The sequence below is a fragment of the Musa acuminata genome, chromosome BXJ3-7 (genome assembly GCF_036884655.1).
Source record: "Musa acuminata AAA Group cultivar baxijiao chromosome BXJ3-7, Cavendish_Baxijiao_AAA, whole genome shotgun sequence".
In the NCBI taxonomy this organism is placed as follows: Eukaryota; Viridiplantae; Streptophyta; class Magnoliopsida; order Zingiberales; family Musaceae; genus Musa; species Musa acuminata.
The window spans coordinates 39,066,519-39,084,268 of NC_088355.1; the positions used below are offsets into that span (position 1 = coordinate 39,066,519).

General features: G+C 36.4%; 2 protein-coding genes across 9 annotated transcripts in view; one reads left to right on the plus strand and one right to left on the minus strand.

Annotated features, from left to right (window-relative positions):
- The window catches only part of LOC135642835 (probable importin subunit beta-4), a 17,542-nt gene extending 12,809 nt beyond the window's left edge, over nucleotides 1–4,733 (plus strand). Inside the window, exons 9-20 of one of the 3 annotated variants that reach the window (XM_065159293.1) lie at nucleotides 16–105; nucleotides 191–432; nucleotides 507–595; nucleotides 2,187–2,227; nucleotides 2,733–2,763; nucleotides 2,858–2,980; nucleotides 3,064–3,281; nucleotides 3,422–3,517; nucleotides 3,602–3,714; nucleotides 3,857–3,992; nucleotides 4,104–4,208; nucleotides 4,295–4,733. In XM_065159293.1, coding sequence (XP_065015365.1) covers nucleotides 16–105; nucleotides 191–432; nucleotides 507–595; nucleotides 2,187–2,227; nucleotides 2,733–2,763; nucleotides 2,858–2,980; nucleotides 3,064–3,281; nucleotides 3,422–3,517; nucleotides 3,602–3,714; nucleotides 3,857–3,992; nucleotides 4,104–4,208; nucleotides 4,295–4,495 — 1,485 coding nt within the window. In that variant the 3' untranslated portion in view covers nucleotides 4,496–4,733. Of the gene's footprint in view, nucleotides 1–15; nucleotides 106–190; nucleotides 433–506; nucleotides 596–2,186; nucleotides 2,228–2,732; nucleotides 2,764–2,857; nucleotides 2,981–3,063; nucleotides 3,282–3,421; nucleotides 3,715–3,856; nucleotides 3,993–4,103; nucleotides 4,209–4,294 lie in introns of all 3 variants that reach the window. The other 2 variants (XM_065159294.1, XM_065159292.1) reach the window with 2 other exon arrangements.
- LOC135585027 (ADP-ribosylation factor GTPase-activating protein AGD3-like) overlaps nucleotides 4,594–17,750 on the minus strand; it is a 23,478-nt gene continuing 10,321 nt past the window's right edge. For 2 of the 6 annotated variants that reach the window (XM_065159297.1, XM_065159295.1), the window contains 15 exons: nucleotides 17,482–17,544; nucleotides 17,171–17,215; nucleotides 13,485–13,550; nucleotides 13,319–13,366; nucleotides 13,117–13,212; nucleotides 12,998–13,039; nucleotides 10,633–10,848; nucleotides 10,369–10,500; nucleotides 10,029–10,253; nucleotides 9,732–9,818; nucleotides 9,308–9,649; nucleotides 8,000–8,142; nucleotides 7,820–7,916; nucleotides 5,670–6,166; nucleotides 4,594–5,180 (listed from right to left, as the gene is read on the minus strand). In XM_065159297.1, the coding sequence (XP_065015369.1) occupies nucleotides 5,063–5,180; nucleotides 5,670–6,166; nucleotides 7,820–7,916; nucleotides 8,000–8,142; nucleotides 9,308–9,649; nucleotides 9,732–9,818; nucleotides 10,029–10,253; nucleotides 10,369–10,500; nucleotides 10,633–10,848; nucleotides 12,998–13,039; nucleotides 13,117–13,212; nucleotides 13,319–13,366; nucleotides 13,485–13,550; nucleotides 17,171–17,215; nucleotides 17,482–17,544 (2,217 nt within the window). In that variant the 3' untranslated portion in view covers nucleotides 4,594–5,062. The other 4 variants (XM_065159299.1, XM_065159296.1, XM_065159298.1 and 1 more) reach the window with 4 other exon arrangements.

Sequence of the window (17,750 nt, forward strand, 5' to 3'; positions counted from 1 at the left end):
TATGTCTATTGTCAGGGTTTTGCATTAGACTTCAGTGAGCTTCGGGAGTATACTCATGGATTCTTTAGCAATATGGCTGAAATTTTGGATGATGGTTTTACACAGGTAACGTATATTTTATTTTGGCTATTGATTCCCTTTATTAAGATTATCTTTGAAATAACATAATGCAGCATGTTCTTTGGTACAGTACCTTCATCATGTTGTACCTCTAGTATTTACTTCATGTAATCTAGACGATGGCTCCGCAGTGGATATTGATGACTCTGATAGTGTGGACAATGGATTTGGAGGTGTGTCCTCCGATGAAGATACAAATGACGAACCAAGAGTTCGTAATATTAGTGTAAGAACTGGGGTGTTGGATGAAAAGGCTGCAGCAACTCAAGCTATTGGCTTGTTTGCTCTTCATACCAAGAGCTCTTATGCCCCGTATCCTTATAATGTGAGGTTGTTATTAGTTTATTCATGCATGCAGCTGCCTTTTTTTTCTTTAATTGATACAGTTATATGGAGGAGTCATTGAGGATTTTGGTTAGACATGTGGGATATTTTCATGAAGATGTCAGGCTTCAAGCTATCATAGCTTTAAAACGTGGGTGACCATTTCTTTTAGCATCATTACCACCATTAAACTTATTCTTCCTAGCAAAATTCTTGTATTCTGTTCTTAATTTGTTTTCATTTTTGCATATACAATCTTTTCTCTAAAATTTGGTCCTATGGCTTATCTTTTTTTGATAAGCACTTACAATTTGCCTTGAAGTTGCATTTTTGAATGAGGTTTTAAATACCCGCTTAGACCAGTACATACTGGTGATGTCTGTTATCATTGGAAAATTTTATAGGAAACTAAATAGTGACGTATATGCTGAGATTTAAATCCTGGTTAATAAGTAGTTTCTAGTTGGTTAAATAGGAATCAAGGATAAGGTTTTGATTCAGTTCAGTTTTTGGGTTCCATTGTAGAAACAGAATTTTACACCACATTTGGGTGAGGACAGATATTGATGTTTTCTTGAGTTCAACTAGTATAATCTATCATGATTAAAAGAATTATTTGTAGTTCAATAGTGGCATGGAGATGGGTTGGTTGGAGCTAGCATCAGTCAGGTCCTTTGAAGTATTGATTTGTTAGTGGTCATTGCAAGTTATAGCTATCTTTGAAAGCTTGCTGAAAAGCAATAATTTCTGGATGACTAGACATTAAAACGGCAATTGACAACAAAAGATGAAAGGTACGAATGAGGGAGGAAAAATGGGCTGTGATTATGTATTGGTCGCCTCAAGCCCATGACACACAATAAGGTCCATAGTGATATGTTACAAAAGGCTGGTTTAACTTTTTCCTGTAAGTTCCTCTTCATTGGAAAAGCTCCTGATGCGGTATAGAACAGAAGTCGATTTTTATCCCAAACAAAAGCAGTAACACAAAGATAAAAAAAGGTTACCCCACTTGATGTTTGTTCCTTTTACCATCCCCCACAATCTCTCCCTGAGCAAATTTGTTGTCATCAACTGTAATTTTGGATTTTTTGCTTTTTGACTAATGATATATCACATGTCTCATTTTCATGGTGATATGGAAGATTGATCACATGTTTTTTTAATATTTTTTGTTTAGTTGGTATACTTCATGTTTTGTGGACAGATGTGACCTTCCTTGTAATGTGTCGACGTGATATGACTTCACTTTACGTGAAATTATGTAGTAACTCTATAAACATTTGGTATCTGGATCATTGTTATGGTAAGTTATATACTTCTATAATGCAAATCATGAATTTATATTAACATTCTGTTTTGACCTTTTGACACTCGTTAAATCTGAAGCTTCCACCAATTTTAAGGTCTAGAGAGAGTCAATATTATCCTGTGTTTGTATACATACTTTGTCTCATATTCATTGTGTATGCTGATAGTAAGCTTGTTTTGCCATGTGTGAGGTGTTACCTCTCATGTATTCAAGGTGTATGCACCATGTACTTATATCGCATGATATTAGATACTGATAAGTGCAACGTGGAAATTTGTATATTTGAAGAATAAGAAAACAAGGTCTTGATTACGCTTTATTGAAATTGGTACTTGTAAATTGACTCCTTATTGTTTTCTTTTCAGTCTTGTAAATGAATAGCTGTGGAACTTGTAGTCTATGTTATGACACAGTCTTTCTTACTTTTCAGATATTTTAACTGCTATACGGTCAATCCCTATGGGTCACAATGTGAGTATGAAGCTTGACTTAACCTTCTATCTACTTGAACATTCCTTCTGGTTGTGGAGGATATGAATTTTCAGATGTTCAAAGATTTTTCATTTGATTCCTGAATGCTGGATTTATGAGTTATTTTTAGGTCAAATTTCATAATCTGGTCAAGTTTGTTAGAATGCCTTAGATTCAGTATAGAATATGTATTGATTCTTTTATCAAATCCACCATAAATTACTAAAGTTCTGATTGCAACAATCCCATGTCTCTTTGTGAAGCGGCCTACAGCCATGCATCAGTACATTATTGTTCTACCATCAATTAAAGGCATGGGAAACTTTTCTATTGATGTAAGAAATGTATTTGATTAAGCATTGATGTGGACCCCAAATAATGAAATATAAATTTCATGATGAACTGAACACATATTGGTTCTGTAATTTAATTCTCTTTTTAAGCCTTTATCTAATAGTGGTCACATTCAGTCACAGTTTTAACAAATTTGTTTTCCTTCATGCAGGGAGTCTCAGAAAAACAAAGGGATGTTCTTGGTAAGTTGCCATTCTAACTTGTTGTACCGTTCAAAATTCAATAATGTCATTCTTTTACCAAAACTCTCTCATTGTACTTCTGTTTAATCTGCAGATACTGTAATGAACATCTATATCAACACCATGACCGAGGATGATGACAAGGAAGTTGTTGCTCAAGCATGCATGGGCATGGCAGATATCATGAAGGAGTGTGGATACATGGTTATTGAATCTTGTAAGCTTTTTTTTGTGGAGCCGCCAAAGTATGTAATGTCGATTTGTTACATAAATAGTCTATAACATATATTCTTTTATCAGATATTCCTAAGATTGCTGAGGCAACTCTAACGCTTCTACGTGAGGAATCATCATGCCAGCAAGTAGAGTTGGACTGCGATGCTGATGATGGTGATGTTGACCATGATGAAGTCCTCATGGATGCAGTGTCAGATCTTCTTCCTGCTTTTGCAAAGGCGATGGGATCTCATTTCGAACCAGTTTTTGCTAAGTTATTTGATCCTTTGATGAAATTTGCGGTAGGAACCTTTGTGCTCTAGCTTCTCTCAAGATATTCATTTACCTTTATGAATTCATGTGTTTTTTTGTGTTTATTTTGAAGTGTTAATTACTGTGTGGACACTTCACAGACTTAGCTATCATGTTTAAATGTCTGCAGAAAGTTCCACACCCTTCCCAAGATAGAACCATGGTTGTTGCATGCTTGGCTGAAGTTGCTCAAGAAATGGGTGCGCCAATTTCTACTTACGTTGATGTAAGGAAATTACATGTTTTATGTAATAACATTTTACATATTGTTTGTATATTTGTTGACTTTATGAATGATACTATTACTCAGAGAGTGATGCCTTTGATATTGAAAGAACTTGGATCATCAGAGGCAACCAATAGGAGAAATGCTGCATTCTGTGTTGGCGAGTTTTGCAAAAATGGGGGTGCTGCGACACTGAAGTATCCTTTTGTCTCTACTTGTTTTATGACTCTATGTATCCTTTTGTTCCATTTCCTTTTTTCCAATTATATATATATATATATATATATAGGTTATTAAAGATATGTCAGACCTCATTTTGTTCCCTTTCATCATCTCTAGATATTATGGGGATATTCTTCGGACTCTTTACCCATTATTTAGCGACTCGGAAGCAGATGATGCGGTGTGTGATAATGCTGCCGGTGCAGTTGCTAGGATGATAATGGTGCAACCCCAATCTATTCCTCTTAACCAGGTTTGGGTTCATGTAACACTTATTTGGAAGTCAAATGCGGTAGAGGCTCAGTTGGTGAATGTTTCCCCAGGATCTACTTGATTGGTAAAAAATGCTGTTTTCACATTTTAGGTTCTACCCGTGCTTCTGAAAGCATTGCCTCTGAAGGAGGATTTCGAGGAGTCGATGACTGTTTACAGTTGCATCTGTCATCTAGTCTTATCTTCTAACTCGGTGGTATATCAGACACGATGACCTTTTATTATTGCTTTTCATTAATTACTCAGTGCAACTAAACGTTTGTGTTTAATCAATCGAAACAGATCATTCCTCTGGTGCCAGAAGTGGTAAATATTTTTGCTCAAGTTATCGCATCGCCTGTGGAGAGAGAAGAAGTGAAAAACCGGATTGGCATGGCGGTTTCTCACTTGATTTCAGTCTATGGTAATCAAATGCAGCCTGTGATGGCTGCTCTCGCACCTGCACATGCTAATGCTTTGGCTGCATACCTTAGCAAAAGGTGACAAATAAAGAACCATACATACATAGCAAAGTAATGTTGGAGCTACTTGCGTGGATTGCTGATGTGGTCTTTCCCCTTTTGGCGGCTTTTCCATGACTATTTTTTGGTGTTAGTTATGTATTTAATTATTCTTTATATCCATATAAGTGTGAGTGTTTTTTGTTTGTTCAATTTTACCAATAATCAAGTGGAGATTTACTATTTTTTACATGAGTTTGATTGAAATATTTGTTGTCATATATATTTTTGCCATCAGGGTTTTGTCAATTATCTTTTTTTTTTCTCCATATTTTTAATTGATTTGGAATTGATGCATAAAGCAGTGAAAGGAGACCACCGAATATGAGGATATATTTCATGAAATATATATCATGCTGCATCTCCAAACTACAAAGTAGCTTATATATAAAAAAAGAATATTTCATGGAATAGAGCTACTATATACAGCTTCCATAATCGAAATGATGCCTAATAAAATTGGAACAATGGACAAGTCAAGAGGGCAAGAGGAACAAAATCAACAAACTCTTTGTTTCAATAATGATGGTCCTCAAATGCTCACTCTGATCTATCTATTAGGGTCCGCCAAGAGAATAATTATCTCTTCATCATCCACGTTGCCACCCTCCAACGCATACTGCAACGCTGTTCTACCATCCTCATCGATAGCACGTGGGTTGGCACCCCTGCAAAATTTCAACATGTCGCAGTGCATAAACAGAGATAAATAACATACATCCATAGCAGACAGGGCAATATATCTAGAATATGTTAGGGCTAGCCCGGGTATATAATGATCCTGGAATTTATGGTCTATGAAGGATATATAAGATGGGCAAGCTGAACAATAATAAAATGTAAAATTGATCCAAAATGGTCGATGTGCTATGCCACTACGGAAATAGGATGCATAAGTATCACCAACTCGAAAACTCTTAGATCATTAATCGCAGATCCAAGTGGTGTATAATGATCCTCAAATTTATGGTCTATGTGGGTAAATATGATGCACAAGGTGAACAAGCAACCTTTTCTAATCAGAGGGTTGTTAATGTTAATATACTGCGACCTTTTCTATTTCAGTCTTTAAAGTGAAACCTAACTATTTGCTGAAAAAACTGCAATCGGCTCATAGTATTTTAAAACAGATGCTATGTTATGAAATGAAGTCTCACCTTGTCAGCAGTAGTTTGGCGAATAACTGTCTGCCTCTTAGAATACAGTGGTGAAGTGGTGTCCTTCCTTTGAAATCAGTGGAATTTACATTTGCACCATACTGTAAGAGTAGCTCTACCATGCCTATATCTGAAGTTAGGCAGGCAAGATGAAGAAGAGTGAAGCCTTCCAAGCATTCATCCACTTCATTCCTGACGTCGCTGGTGCCCAAAGAGCTAATACAACTCATCGTTGAAGACATTTGTAAGGACTTACCTAATAAACAGCTAGATCTATGATCATGCGCCACACTTGTCTGATCTGCCAGAAGAATAGTGTTTTCAAGAGTTAAAGAAGAATTTATCGATGCCTGTCTATAAGTGACATTGACATCAGCATCCGAAGCCACAATATGGTGGTAGACAGCTTTCGTGTCATTGGCACAGACACTGTCCCACATTTGTTGTGCTTTTGAAAGCTGATCTGCGGTTTTATGGACAAAAAGCTTTTCTGCATACTGGTAAGAAAAAAAAAAAAAACATGTTACAGTATTCCAAGGAACTTTTCTCGAATCACCTCACAATAATTTTAGTTGTGTATACAATTTTCAAGTTAAACAGGAACTAGAAATTTGAAATCAAACAAAAATAATAAAGTCACAAAAATTATCAAAACCTATCATATGCACATGATCTTCATGCATTGTACAATCCTTGTGAGAATTGTCTACCATAAAGCTACACTAGAGGGGAAAAGGAAGATAAATCTGAGTCAAATATCAGATGAGGGTAGACCTAAGATGCTGTATGTTTGGGCAAACAAAGTGCAGAAAGTAATATGGCACCAGACATGTATACAAGAACATGTTTTCTAAGATTCAGTAGCCTCTAAATAGCACGTATTGAATTGCACAGGCGTCCTTGAAAAACATCACTTCCCTGACAATTTAATCAAAAGCAGTTCCTGTAGAAAACAATTTTCAGCATTTAATGGAAAAATGCACTTTTCCAGTAACTATCACCAAGAATATAAAATTTTATCTTGCAGTTGGCCTCGAAGTACCTGGGAATACCAGAGTCCATTTTGTCATGCATTGAAAGCAATAAAGTAAACTTTCATCTTTGCCTGTCTAGAAAAATATTAAAACTGCATTATAAAAATACTTAGCACATAAACTGAGAAGCTGAAACATCCCCCCACTTTTATTTTTTTCCTCCTTTTCAATGGATAAAATAGAACTCAAAAGATTGTTATGTCCTAATGGTGCCAGGTTTTATGGAAAAATAACTCCTAGACATATATTTGAACAAGGTTGTTATACTCTTCTGATCCCACACTTGCATTTATTTTTCAGTAGAACATACTTTTAGACCACTATCCCTGCAATCCTAAGCTAAACAGTCTAGCAAATAGAACTCAAAAGATATAATACATACCAAGGAAATGCACCAACACACACAAAAAAAAAAGAACTTAGCTCTTGCAAGACAATATCTACTAATTATACTGCTAAGAAATAAGTATTTACTTGCATGTTTTGCTCATATAAACCGTGTGGTGCATGGCATTTATTTTTCACCATTAGAACAAAAAATAAGTGTATATCAAATCTTTACTGAAACCAAAAGTCAATACAGTTAGCTTTTATTCATGTCATATCTAATCACGACAACTGCTTTCAGGTAAAATTACAAGGGAATTTTCCAGTCCATTATAATTAATGAAACATGAACCACTTTAGCGAAGATTGTAGTTATTGAAAGAATTAGCAGAAAACTTCCAACTTATTTTCTATTTTATGTCAATATACAGAATTTTAAGATATGTAATCACTTTGGGGAAGAGTAGGTGATTATGCCCAAGATATAGAAAGTAGTCCCATCATCATAATGGAAATCTATCATATGCTAAAATGTGGCTGACAAGTAGCATTTTCACTTTGTACAATGTTTTGTCAGCATATCCCAAAAAACTTGGTGTTCTCCCTAATTCCACCAGACAGCTTTCTTCTACAGTAGACTAAGAATCAGTTTACATAAATTTTTTCATAATGTGAAATAAATGGTAAAGCCCAAAGCTGCTTCCAATGATATGTATTGAATGTATTCAATAAATACAAAGCGGGATCTTGATTGAGTGAATTGAGATTGACAAGTAATTTGTATGATACCTTTGCTTGAATGAACTTCTCCTTCACTGCAATTGGATCTGAATGTTTAGGCTTGCTGATATAACAATGCTCTTGATTCCTGTCAAGTGTACACAAACTGCATAACAAGCATATATATGAGAAATTTTGTTAATTGCAAGAAAATTTCCGCCAGGTTTTCCAGGTTACGAATATTGTTACCTAGAGACATCCCCAGATTTTCCATTACTTGTCATCAGAAATGATTCCTCCCAGATGGAGTTGGCAAATGTGTTACCCAACGATCGAAACAGACTAATAACAGAAGGGTCCCAGACTCTAACATCAAGCGTTAGAGATCTTACCTGTAAACATGGACATAAACATTTAAAGCTATTTAAGAACCAAAAAGAAAGCTGACCAGATACAGCATAATTATTAATCGGCAATCAGTTCAAAATCCTTCAGCATAGACTATTTTTTCTATTAAAAAGAAGGTTAGAATTAATTGCAGGCACTCTTAAGTGTGGCACAAATTGAATTTCAGAAACCACGGAAATCATTGATGCAGAATTTGCTTCCTTCAGGGAAAAGAAAGTTCCATATCCCTAGGTCCAATGCAATATAAAAGCAAATCATACATATTGGCGTATTGCATCATTTAAGTTGGTTTTCTGATAAGGTGCATTACGTTTACAACTAGTCAGCCGAGTTCTGAGTGTAACTTCAGAACAGTCACTAAGGTTTGGGTTGGTTGGAGCATCATTATGAGGCATCAAGGGCTGAACCCTCATATATGTCTCTATATAATGGTTTGCAAGCATTCACAAGTAGTTAAAATTTGAATACTTCTTCGAGGTGATATGGAGCACAGCTTGTTTGGTCTAATTGGGTTGTTGACAAGTTCTTACTAAAACTCTATTATTTAGCCTAGAAAAGAAGCCTATGACGAGAGTTTCAGAACGAATGCCCTAGCTTGCCTGTTGGGTAAGCACTTTTAAGTCATACACGTAATGGTGTGTTTAGTTGCCTGTGATTCTGATTACGTGTTACAGCTTGCTACATATTATTGGTTAGTCATCTGCAGATATAGTCTGCAACACAAAACAAGTGCTTAGTTGCCTATGAACAAAAGTAGTCTTAACTCTCCATCATTACTCTATGATTTTTCTAGTAACTTCTAATTTCACCTAAATATGAAAAGGTCTACAACAACATGGAAATGACAACCTCTGTTATTAGGGCATTTATCACCTGAAAGTCACTAAATGCAAAAAGATTGACATTTAACACAAGTTCCTTGTGATTAACCGCTAAACTCCTTTGTACTAGGGAAAAGTTACTTGAAATTACACCAAGAAAGATGAAGAAACAGCTCATCAAGTAAGAAGAGTTTGTGTTTCAACAAAAGAACTAAAGCATATAGACAAGAAAGCGGTTACCAACAAATTCATTTTTCCTAAATACACATTCCTGAAACATTAGACAGAATCACCATATACGTTGGTGTGGTATCAACCCAAGGCTTACCTTTGATATATGCACACCAAGATTACGGTGAACCCCAGAACACTCAATGCAAAGAAGAATTCCAAGGTTCAGGGATGCCCAATCAGGTTCAGGAGCACCACAGTCAGCACATGCATCATTGCCACATACTTTTCGTAGCACATCAATTGGTTTCTCATGCTTTGAGTTAAATCTATAATGTTGTGAGCTTCTAATACATCGATCAAAATGCCCACTAACACTGATCTTTTCCAATGAGGAATCTTCATTTGCTAACTGATCAAGATCGGATGAGCTACCTAATGAGCTGCTTTCACTGGCTGCTCGATGGTGGCCACCACCCATGGGGCTTGTAAGGAGGTGCTGAAATTAATTCAAGAACAACTTTTTAAATTGATTCATTGATTATCTGGACATGCTAGCACATAGATGCTTCCTCACCAACCTGTTCAGGTGACTGAGAGTTCAGCAGAGAAGCAATAACACCAGTTATTTTTTCAATCCAATCCATTTGATCCATGGCGTTCTCGGCCTGCAAACAATAAAAATAAAAAAACCTATTGATTAGTCCATGAGAGAAGATAGCTTTAACATATAATGATGATGAAGACAATGTAAACATCAAGTTCAAAACAATAGACAAAAGGGCTCATTTGAAGCAAGTACACAACATATTCCACCCCACTAGACACATATTAATTGAATTACAAGCTTGTCTCTTCCTGAAGGCCTCAAATTCTACCTGCAAAGTGTAATTCTTTGTTGGTGAAATAATCCTGAAGCAGAAACGCAGGTCAGACTGGTCTGCATCAACTTTTATTGTCGATGTGAGTAAGTTTACAGTGTGACGTGCAACAGATTTCTCATCATGTACACCACCATGATAGTGAGAAGAAAACCATCGACTCAATAATCCAGAACCATGTTCAGAAGAATTATGACCTCGTGGATTAGAATGGTGTCCTCCCTAAAGCATGAAGAACATTCAAAGGGTAAGATCATACGGTAGCACACTAAGCCAATTACACAGCGACACTAATTTATCCAATGTTTTTAGTTATATACAACTGAGGTAGACTTACAGATGATCTGATCCATTGCTTACGATAATAGTATAACATGCCTCGACTATCAAGAACAAAGAACCTTCTCTTCCAATCACCTCTTAAGTTTGATGAGCGCTTCGAAAGATAACCTTGTCTGATGGTCTGAACCTGATAATCGGAAAGAGGCATGAACTTATAAATCCATGAGTTTGAACCTAGCTCTACAATACCTAACTAAAGATTTTTTGTCCAACCTAATATATAGAGCTATGCAAAGTGGAATTTGATTGAGCATGTTACCTTTCCTTTTGCAGCTGATTGCATCACTGCCTCTATCATTTTATGTGAGCTCCTTCCAATAGCTTGTATACCATCTCCATTAGGAGAATCATGTGACCCATTTGCAGACAATCTACTTTCTCGGTCAATCTGTCTTTTGAACTCTTGCATCCTTTCTATAAGTGCGGCTTGTTCATACTTAGATCTATCCCTTGATTGTTGTGCATAAGCCAGAACCTTCAGAAAAACATAACATACATCAGATTGCCATCAGCCAACAGATACATGATCTCAGGTTTCAGACTCAATGCCTAAAAAAGTATAGCTTAAGTCAAACATACAGGTGTACCATGCAATAGACCAGAAAGCAATGTCTAAAAGATACAGGTAAAGTCGATAAATGTTCAACAAGAAGCACAAGCAGGAATCTCTTTAAGCATACCTGAGAACAATGAGAACCAGTTCTTTCTTAGAGAATGAGATGAACCGCAGAACCTTGCCATGCTACTCTTAAGACTTTTCATGCCTGAAGTTAGTATTAAACTTACTGGTGGGACAGCGATTTAAAAAGGCGCTCACCTAGGCGCTCGGGCGAGGCGAGGCGAGGCGAGGCCCGAGCGCCTCGCTAATCTTCCAGGCAGTGCGCTTCAAAGAGGCGCCGCCTGGACGCTCGCTCGAGCCCAAGCGCTGGGCGCTTCGACCGAGTGCCTAGGTTAACCAAGGCGACCGAACTAGGATTTTAGGTCTGGTTCGGTCCTGGTTCTGTCTCCGGTGGTTAGTTGGTTTAATCGAACCAACTAAAACCGATATCAGTGACAACCCAACCCTAACCCTCGTTGCTGCTGTCGCTCCCGATCCCGCTGCTCGCCGTTGCTCGCAAACGCTGCCGCTGTCGCCGCTCGCGCTTCCCGCTGCTCGCCGCTCCTGCTCCCGATGTCGCTGCTCACAAACGCTACTGCTGTCGCCGCTCATGCCTCCCGCTGCTTGCCGCTCCTGCTCCTGCTCCCGCTGCCGTTGTCGCCGCTCGCCGCTGCCTCCTTACACTCCGCTGCCGCTGCCGCTTCCTCTTTTCTCAGTCAGCAGGCTCAGCACCCCCTTACACTTCCTTCTTCTCCTTTTGTTAACAGTATATAGTATACTGTATACTGTTAATATTATTAGGTTTATTTGAAATTATTAATTTTCAATACTATTAATAGCATATTTTAATTTAAAATTTTAAATAATTATATTTATTAATTATATTATATATTTTTATATTTTAGCGTCTCGCTTCGCTCGGGCGAGCGCCTAGCGCCTCGGGCGTTTTTGGACCTTGATGCCTTTTGGCGCCTAGTGCTTTTTAAATCACTGTGGTGGAGACTATATGCGAGATTCTACATGATAAAACTAAGGGTGAAACGCAAAAAAAGACATTTACCTTGAAGTTTAAGCAGACATTTTTATTTTTTCTGTAAATTGAAGACATTAATAAAGGACCGAAAATCATTACAGATAAAGAATAAAATTGTTGATAATACATGCCATTGACATCACTAAGGTTCAATAATTTTCCAACAAATAAGGACTCAAGCATGGTTCGCCTTACTGATCCGTACCGATGTATCGAACAGTTGTCGATACGATACGTACCAAGCTGTACCGAGCCATACCAAGCGTACCGACACATGGTACATAGGGGCATACCGATGGACCACCCATTCCGGTCCCCTGCCAGACCGATACATACCGCTCCCCTATCAGACCGGTACATACCGCTTACACTAAGCGGTACACCATGGTACGACAAACCTTGGACTCAAGAAACATGTCGTGAAAGATATGAACAAAAATTAACACTTTCGTACACCTAAGATCCACCATCTATTGATTCTGAAATTCTCACCGTGAACAGATCTAATATAAGATAGAGACCTTCCTTGAATATAGAAGAATAGTTGGCATGCAGATAAATCCTAACTTAATTGTTGCAGTTTAAACTCATGCAATTATGAAGCAATAATCAATTCTCCTAGCCTTTGGAAAGGCCTAAAAGATTGAGGAACTGACATGCTAAACTTAATATATCTTAAAATTTCTTTCAAAGATTTAGCATGAAACCTTACATAAAAGTTGTTTGCTTTACATGTATATGGTGGCATGCGTTTTTACAAATTTAATAGACTAGAATGTCATCAATATGCTTACTAAAAGTGTAAATGAAGCAGCATTTTCCCATGAAATTATATTGTAAATGTTGATGAAATGTATATCAAATAGATATGGTTTATAATGAAGGTTGTGGTATAGTATGTGGCATCGTTTCAAAAAATTGACTACTACCAAATTCTATGAGGAGCAAAAATAGAAAGTGAATCACGATCAGAGATATGTCCTATAGAACAACCTGATGGATATATGGCTCCATCTGATGTAGTAGCTCATATCCCTAAAAAAACCACCAAAAGAGCCACATTATTTATAGACATGATGAAAAATCAAATAAAAAGACAACAGATGTATTACTTGTTTAAAGTAACGAAGATGAGCTTCCATAATTCCAGTAACAGCCTCCAAAAGTTCATATCTCTTTTTTGCTTCAATGTTAGAAAGAGCAGTAACCTGGCAATGAAAAGGATCCATGATAGGATATTATGCATCTACAGAATGAATATGCAAAAACAATTTCTAATTATGAGGATAAAAAAGTGTATCGACAAGTTTTTACAAGATCAAAACGGGCTTGCTCGAATGAAGATCTCGCAATGTGGAGTTCCTGCAACACACAATTAAAGGCACTACCTTATGGTCACTCAGAAGGAAACAATGCACAAAATGAATCACCATGTTGTAATAGAAAATCACTTTTAGTACAAAAAGGTGATAGAGTTTACATCCTCTAAGGTTGTTGCTATGTCTGCTTTTGTGCCTTTCTTTAGCGCTAGATACTTCTCACGTGCCTGTGGCCAAAAAAAATGCGAATCAATTTCCAGGATAAGAATGGGATACCACGAATAATTAACAATCAATAAATCAATCAATTTTACCAACCATGCTTGCCTATATATATACATGTATAGATATACATATGTATGTGTGTGGGTCTGTACATATATATAAGAATATACGTATATACAGGCAGCCACAGACCATATTATGGAGGAATAGTTTTTAGATACTAAGCAATAATTAATGTCAATCTTAACTTATGATTACATAAATTCGAAGCTAAATGATATCATTAAGTAGAATAACCATTAAATATATCTCATCACCCATCATATTAGATACGATGACAGGTATCATAAATTACATAAGTTGCAGATATTTCACACTCAAGCTGATTGAAAGAAAGGGAGACATTTTTTACCTCTATGACAGGGAAGTTATCTTGAGGAATTTTTCCAGTAAAATACCCAAGGCCTAGGGATTCACTTGCTAGCTTTGACACAAAAATCTTTCCTTCAACATTTTAATGTCAATTCAAGGTTTCAAATAGCATGAAACACCAACTACACTAAGATTCCAGTACGAGAAACAGTATCAGTAATTAAAACCTTGGCCTTAATGCATTTACTTTAATTTTAGAACTTGTACTATGTGGAAGAATAAAACTTTTAACATCTATGAACAGGAAACCATGCCAAGGCCTCAAAATTTATTTAGGAGACCTAGGGACGCACTTGATAGTAGAATGAAGATATGCATACATAATCCAAGAAGTTTTTCCTTCACAACCTTAATTGACTTTGGCTGAAGGCATTTTATTACTAGAACCTGCTTAGATGTCCAGTCATTACATCTAGGTATAATTCCCACAATGTGAAGAATCATCTGAAGAGACATGGTCAAAGAGCACAAGTAAAAAAAGATTAGGTAGGACGAAAAACAATCGCATAATAACAATATTGTCCGGACCATAGAATTCACCTTTACCACAGGGTCCAACTTGCAAGTTTCAAACCCAGATGGCAACAACCAGATAGTGCTGTATGGCAGAAGCACCTTTCCATGTCTAGGAGAATAGCATAGCTAGTGCTATAAACATGTATGGCACACTAGTTTTAGTTTGCACTGACTAAATGATAAACGAGGCACCTAAGGTTCTATACCAAAAGTCAATCGACATAGAGAACACATTCAGATTAAAAGTAAAGGATATCATTTTAAGGAAAGCTACATAGGTCTTACGATAGTCAAAACAATGACAAGAATTTTTTTAACCGAGCCAATGACAAGATTCAATGCTCACAGTTCAAGACCTACCATCACTATAAACACAATGGTTATATATTATTAAATCATTGAAAAGATTTCTCATACAAAAAAGAAAACTGCAAAAAAAAGCAACCCTGGGAAGTTAGATAACTTCTGATTTTACATCTTTAGCCAGATTTATGATTTAGATTAACCCTTAAATCTTTGAAGTTATGTTATCCTTCAAGTAATCACATTAAGCACCAGCTTTTTTCCTTGAATTCACTAAAAGTGGCTATCTGCAACTGCAATTGTTCTTTTAGGAGGATTTAGGCAGAGAAATGAAACCATTTTGTCTTTTTATCCTATTATCTGTTTTCTTTTGCTCATTAATTGTACACAAGTTACTATACTTTAGATACCTGTTTGGTTTCATGGAACAAAGCTTTTAACTTCTCTAAATACTAGTGGGTGAAAGCAGTTGCTGAAAGCTGTCCACCAAGTCACCTCCTCCTTCAGTACGTGTTGCCATCTTCTCCTACCACACCCCCCACTCTCTCTCACTCCTTTTCTTAGGTATGGATGGTACTGGTCCATACCGATTGTTGGTACAACAATGCATACTAGTAGAGTGATGGTTTGGCAGCCAACTAGTCGCACAGATCGAGATTTTAAACCTTGCTTGAAACTTATACTTTGTCAAAAATCTAATGAGAGACGGCCAATCTTACCTAGTAGCTTAAGAACTTTGTCAAAAAATTTAAATGACAAAAGGCACATCTTACCTTGTCGCCTAACAAATTTGGTTCATTTGTAATCCTGATGGAAGATACAGATCATTAATCAGTCCTTTTTCTTGTAAATTTGCTTTCCTTGTTACTAATCCAAATCCAAAGCCTTTTTCCTTTGGCTCAACAAATTGGGAAAGCTGAGGCACCTTTACCTGATGATTGGTCATTAATAAGATTAACACCAACAATCTAATGCAAGTACAGTGATTCAATAAAGCCTTGTCAGCAAATGAGTGCGCATGATACCATGAAAGCTATAATGAACCATGTGAATTTTAGAGTTGCCATTTTTGCATTGTGTAGCTTATCAGAGCCTTTGGAATGAGCTTGTCAATATATCTGGCAAGGAGTTAGACTAGCCAAACTCCTAAAATATAAAGAGATCGTTCTTATTCACTTTTGGGGTTTTACATATGAAGACAGAAATATACTAAGTCACGCTACGTTTCAGTTGTTTGATTTCTTTGATCAGAAGAATTGGATAAGCAATCATTATTTATTAGAGAATAGATATTTCTCTGTTGCCTCTGTGGTGACAAATTTCAGGAACACTAAAAGCAAGATCCAGAGGATCAGGATCAGGTTTGAATATGATCAACTAGTTCGGAGAATGAATTGATCATAAAAATGAATTAAAGCAAAATTATGACAAAGTAATATATATATATATATATATATATATATATAATAAAATTAAGAAACTAAGAAGATTAAGGAACTCATGAAACCTAATCACAAGGTTACCACAAAACCAACAAAACAATGAAAAATAATATACACAAGTTCTTCCAAAATAAAATACTAGTGAATATCATGAATCTACTGCCAATAAATAATATACCCAAATCATTACATATCAAAACATAGAAGATAAGATAAACGGCTCACCCAAAGATCATGACTTAGTATGCATAGAAAAAACAAAAGGGGAGACCCCATGCATATAATACCAAATTTAAGAAAAAGAGGTTCCATGTGAAAAGCTTGCTTTTCTCCCTTTTTCTACATTAGAGTCTTATCTGATTTCAACTGAGGTATAGAAAGGAGGTTATGCATGTAAAAAGCTTGCTCTTCTTCCTTTTTGTACCTTGGATTGTTATCTGATTTTCAATGATGTTTATAGAGAATCAATAGCAAAAGAATTGTCATAGCCAAGACATCATCCAAGTGGATGCAACCATGTTCCTTTCCAATCTAGGTAAAGCCGAATCCCTTTAACCATGGTGCAAAAAGATTTATTTTAATGACCTTGAATGAGATAAACAAATACCTATGTATTAACTTAAACTACTCTTTTAATTTGTATTCTCCTTTTGGATGATGACCTTTCATCTATTTATACTTGTCATCTATTTACACTTCTACTTCTCTTATTGATAAATTCTTCTTCAGTTATTAAAGAAAAAGTTCCAGCCCAAACAAAAGATACCAAAAATCAGAGGGTTAATCAAACATATCACAACATATTAGTTCTGGAATATTATCAATTAGATGTGCAGATGTGAGAGCTCTTCATATCAAACTTAGTCGATGAGACTGCACAAACTAGCAAGACCTAAGCATATATAGCAAATGACATATAAAGTACACACCTGGTCATATAAAAGGCTAGCCTTGTCAAACCTCTTACGTGCGTCCTGTAACAAGGTGATACAAACTACAGTTCAATAGAAACAGAAAGCAAAGGCAGGTAGTTGTCCGGAATCAGTGAGTTATACATATAGAGGTGCCTAGATTATCATTGTGCCACAAGGTAAGGTACATGTAAAAGTTCACACGTTGCTTGTCTTGTCAAACAATAGAGAACATGCCAGAATCCAGGACGTGATTCTATAAACCTTGGTTACAAGTGCTTAGAACAAAATATGTGAGGTTAAAGGAACGTAGCAGGAAATGGCTGCACCTTAACATCATGCAAATCTATGTCTACAAATTGTAGTAGTTTGTCATTTAACATGTGCTCAACCTGGATCAAAGGAGGAGAAGAAAAGTCAGTACCAAACGAAAATTGCTTTACATGAAAAGGAAAATACATTATATGCAGCAAATACAAGGTTTGACTTGGTTAAGAATTAAGACAAATTGCCAAGTTCAGTTTGCATCTACTAAATGATCAACATGTGAATGCAAAGGCAGCATGAAGCAACTTAAGTAGGCCTGATGCAGTATTAT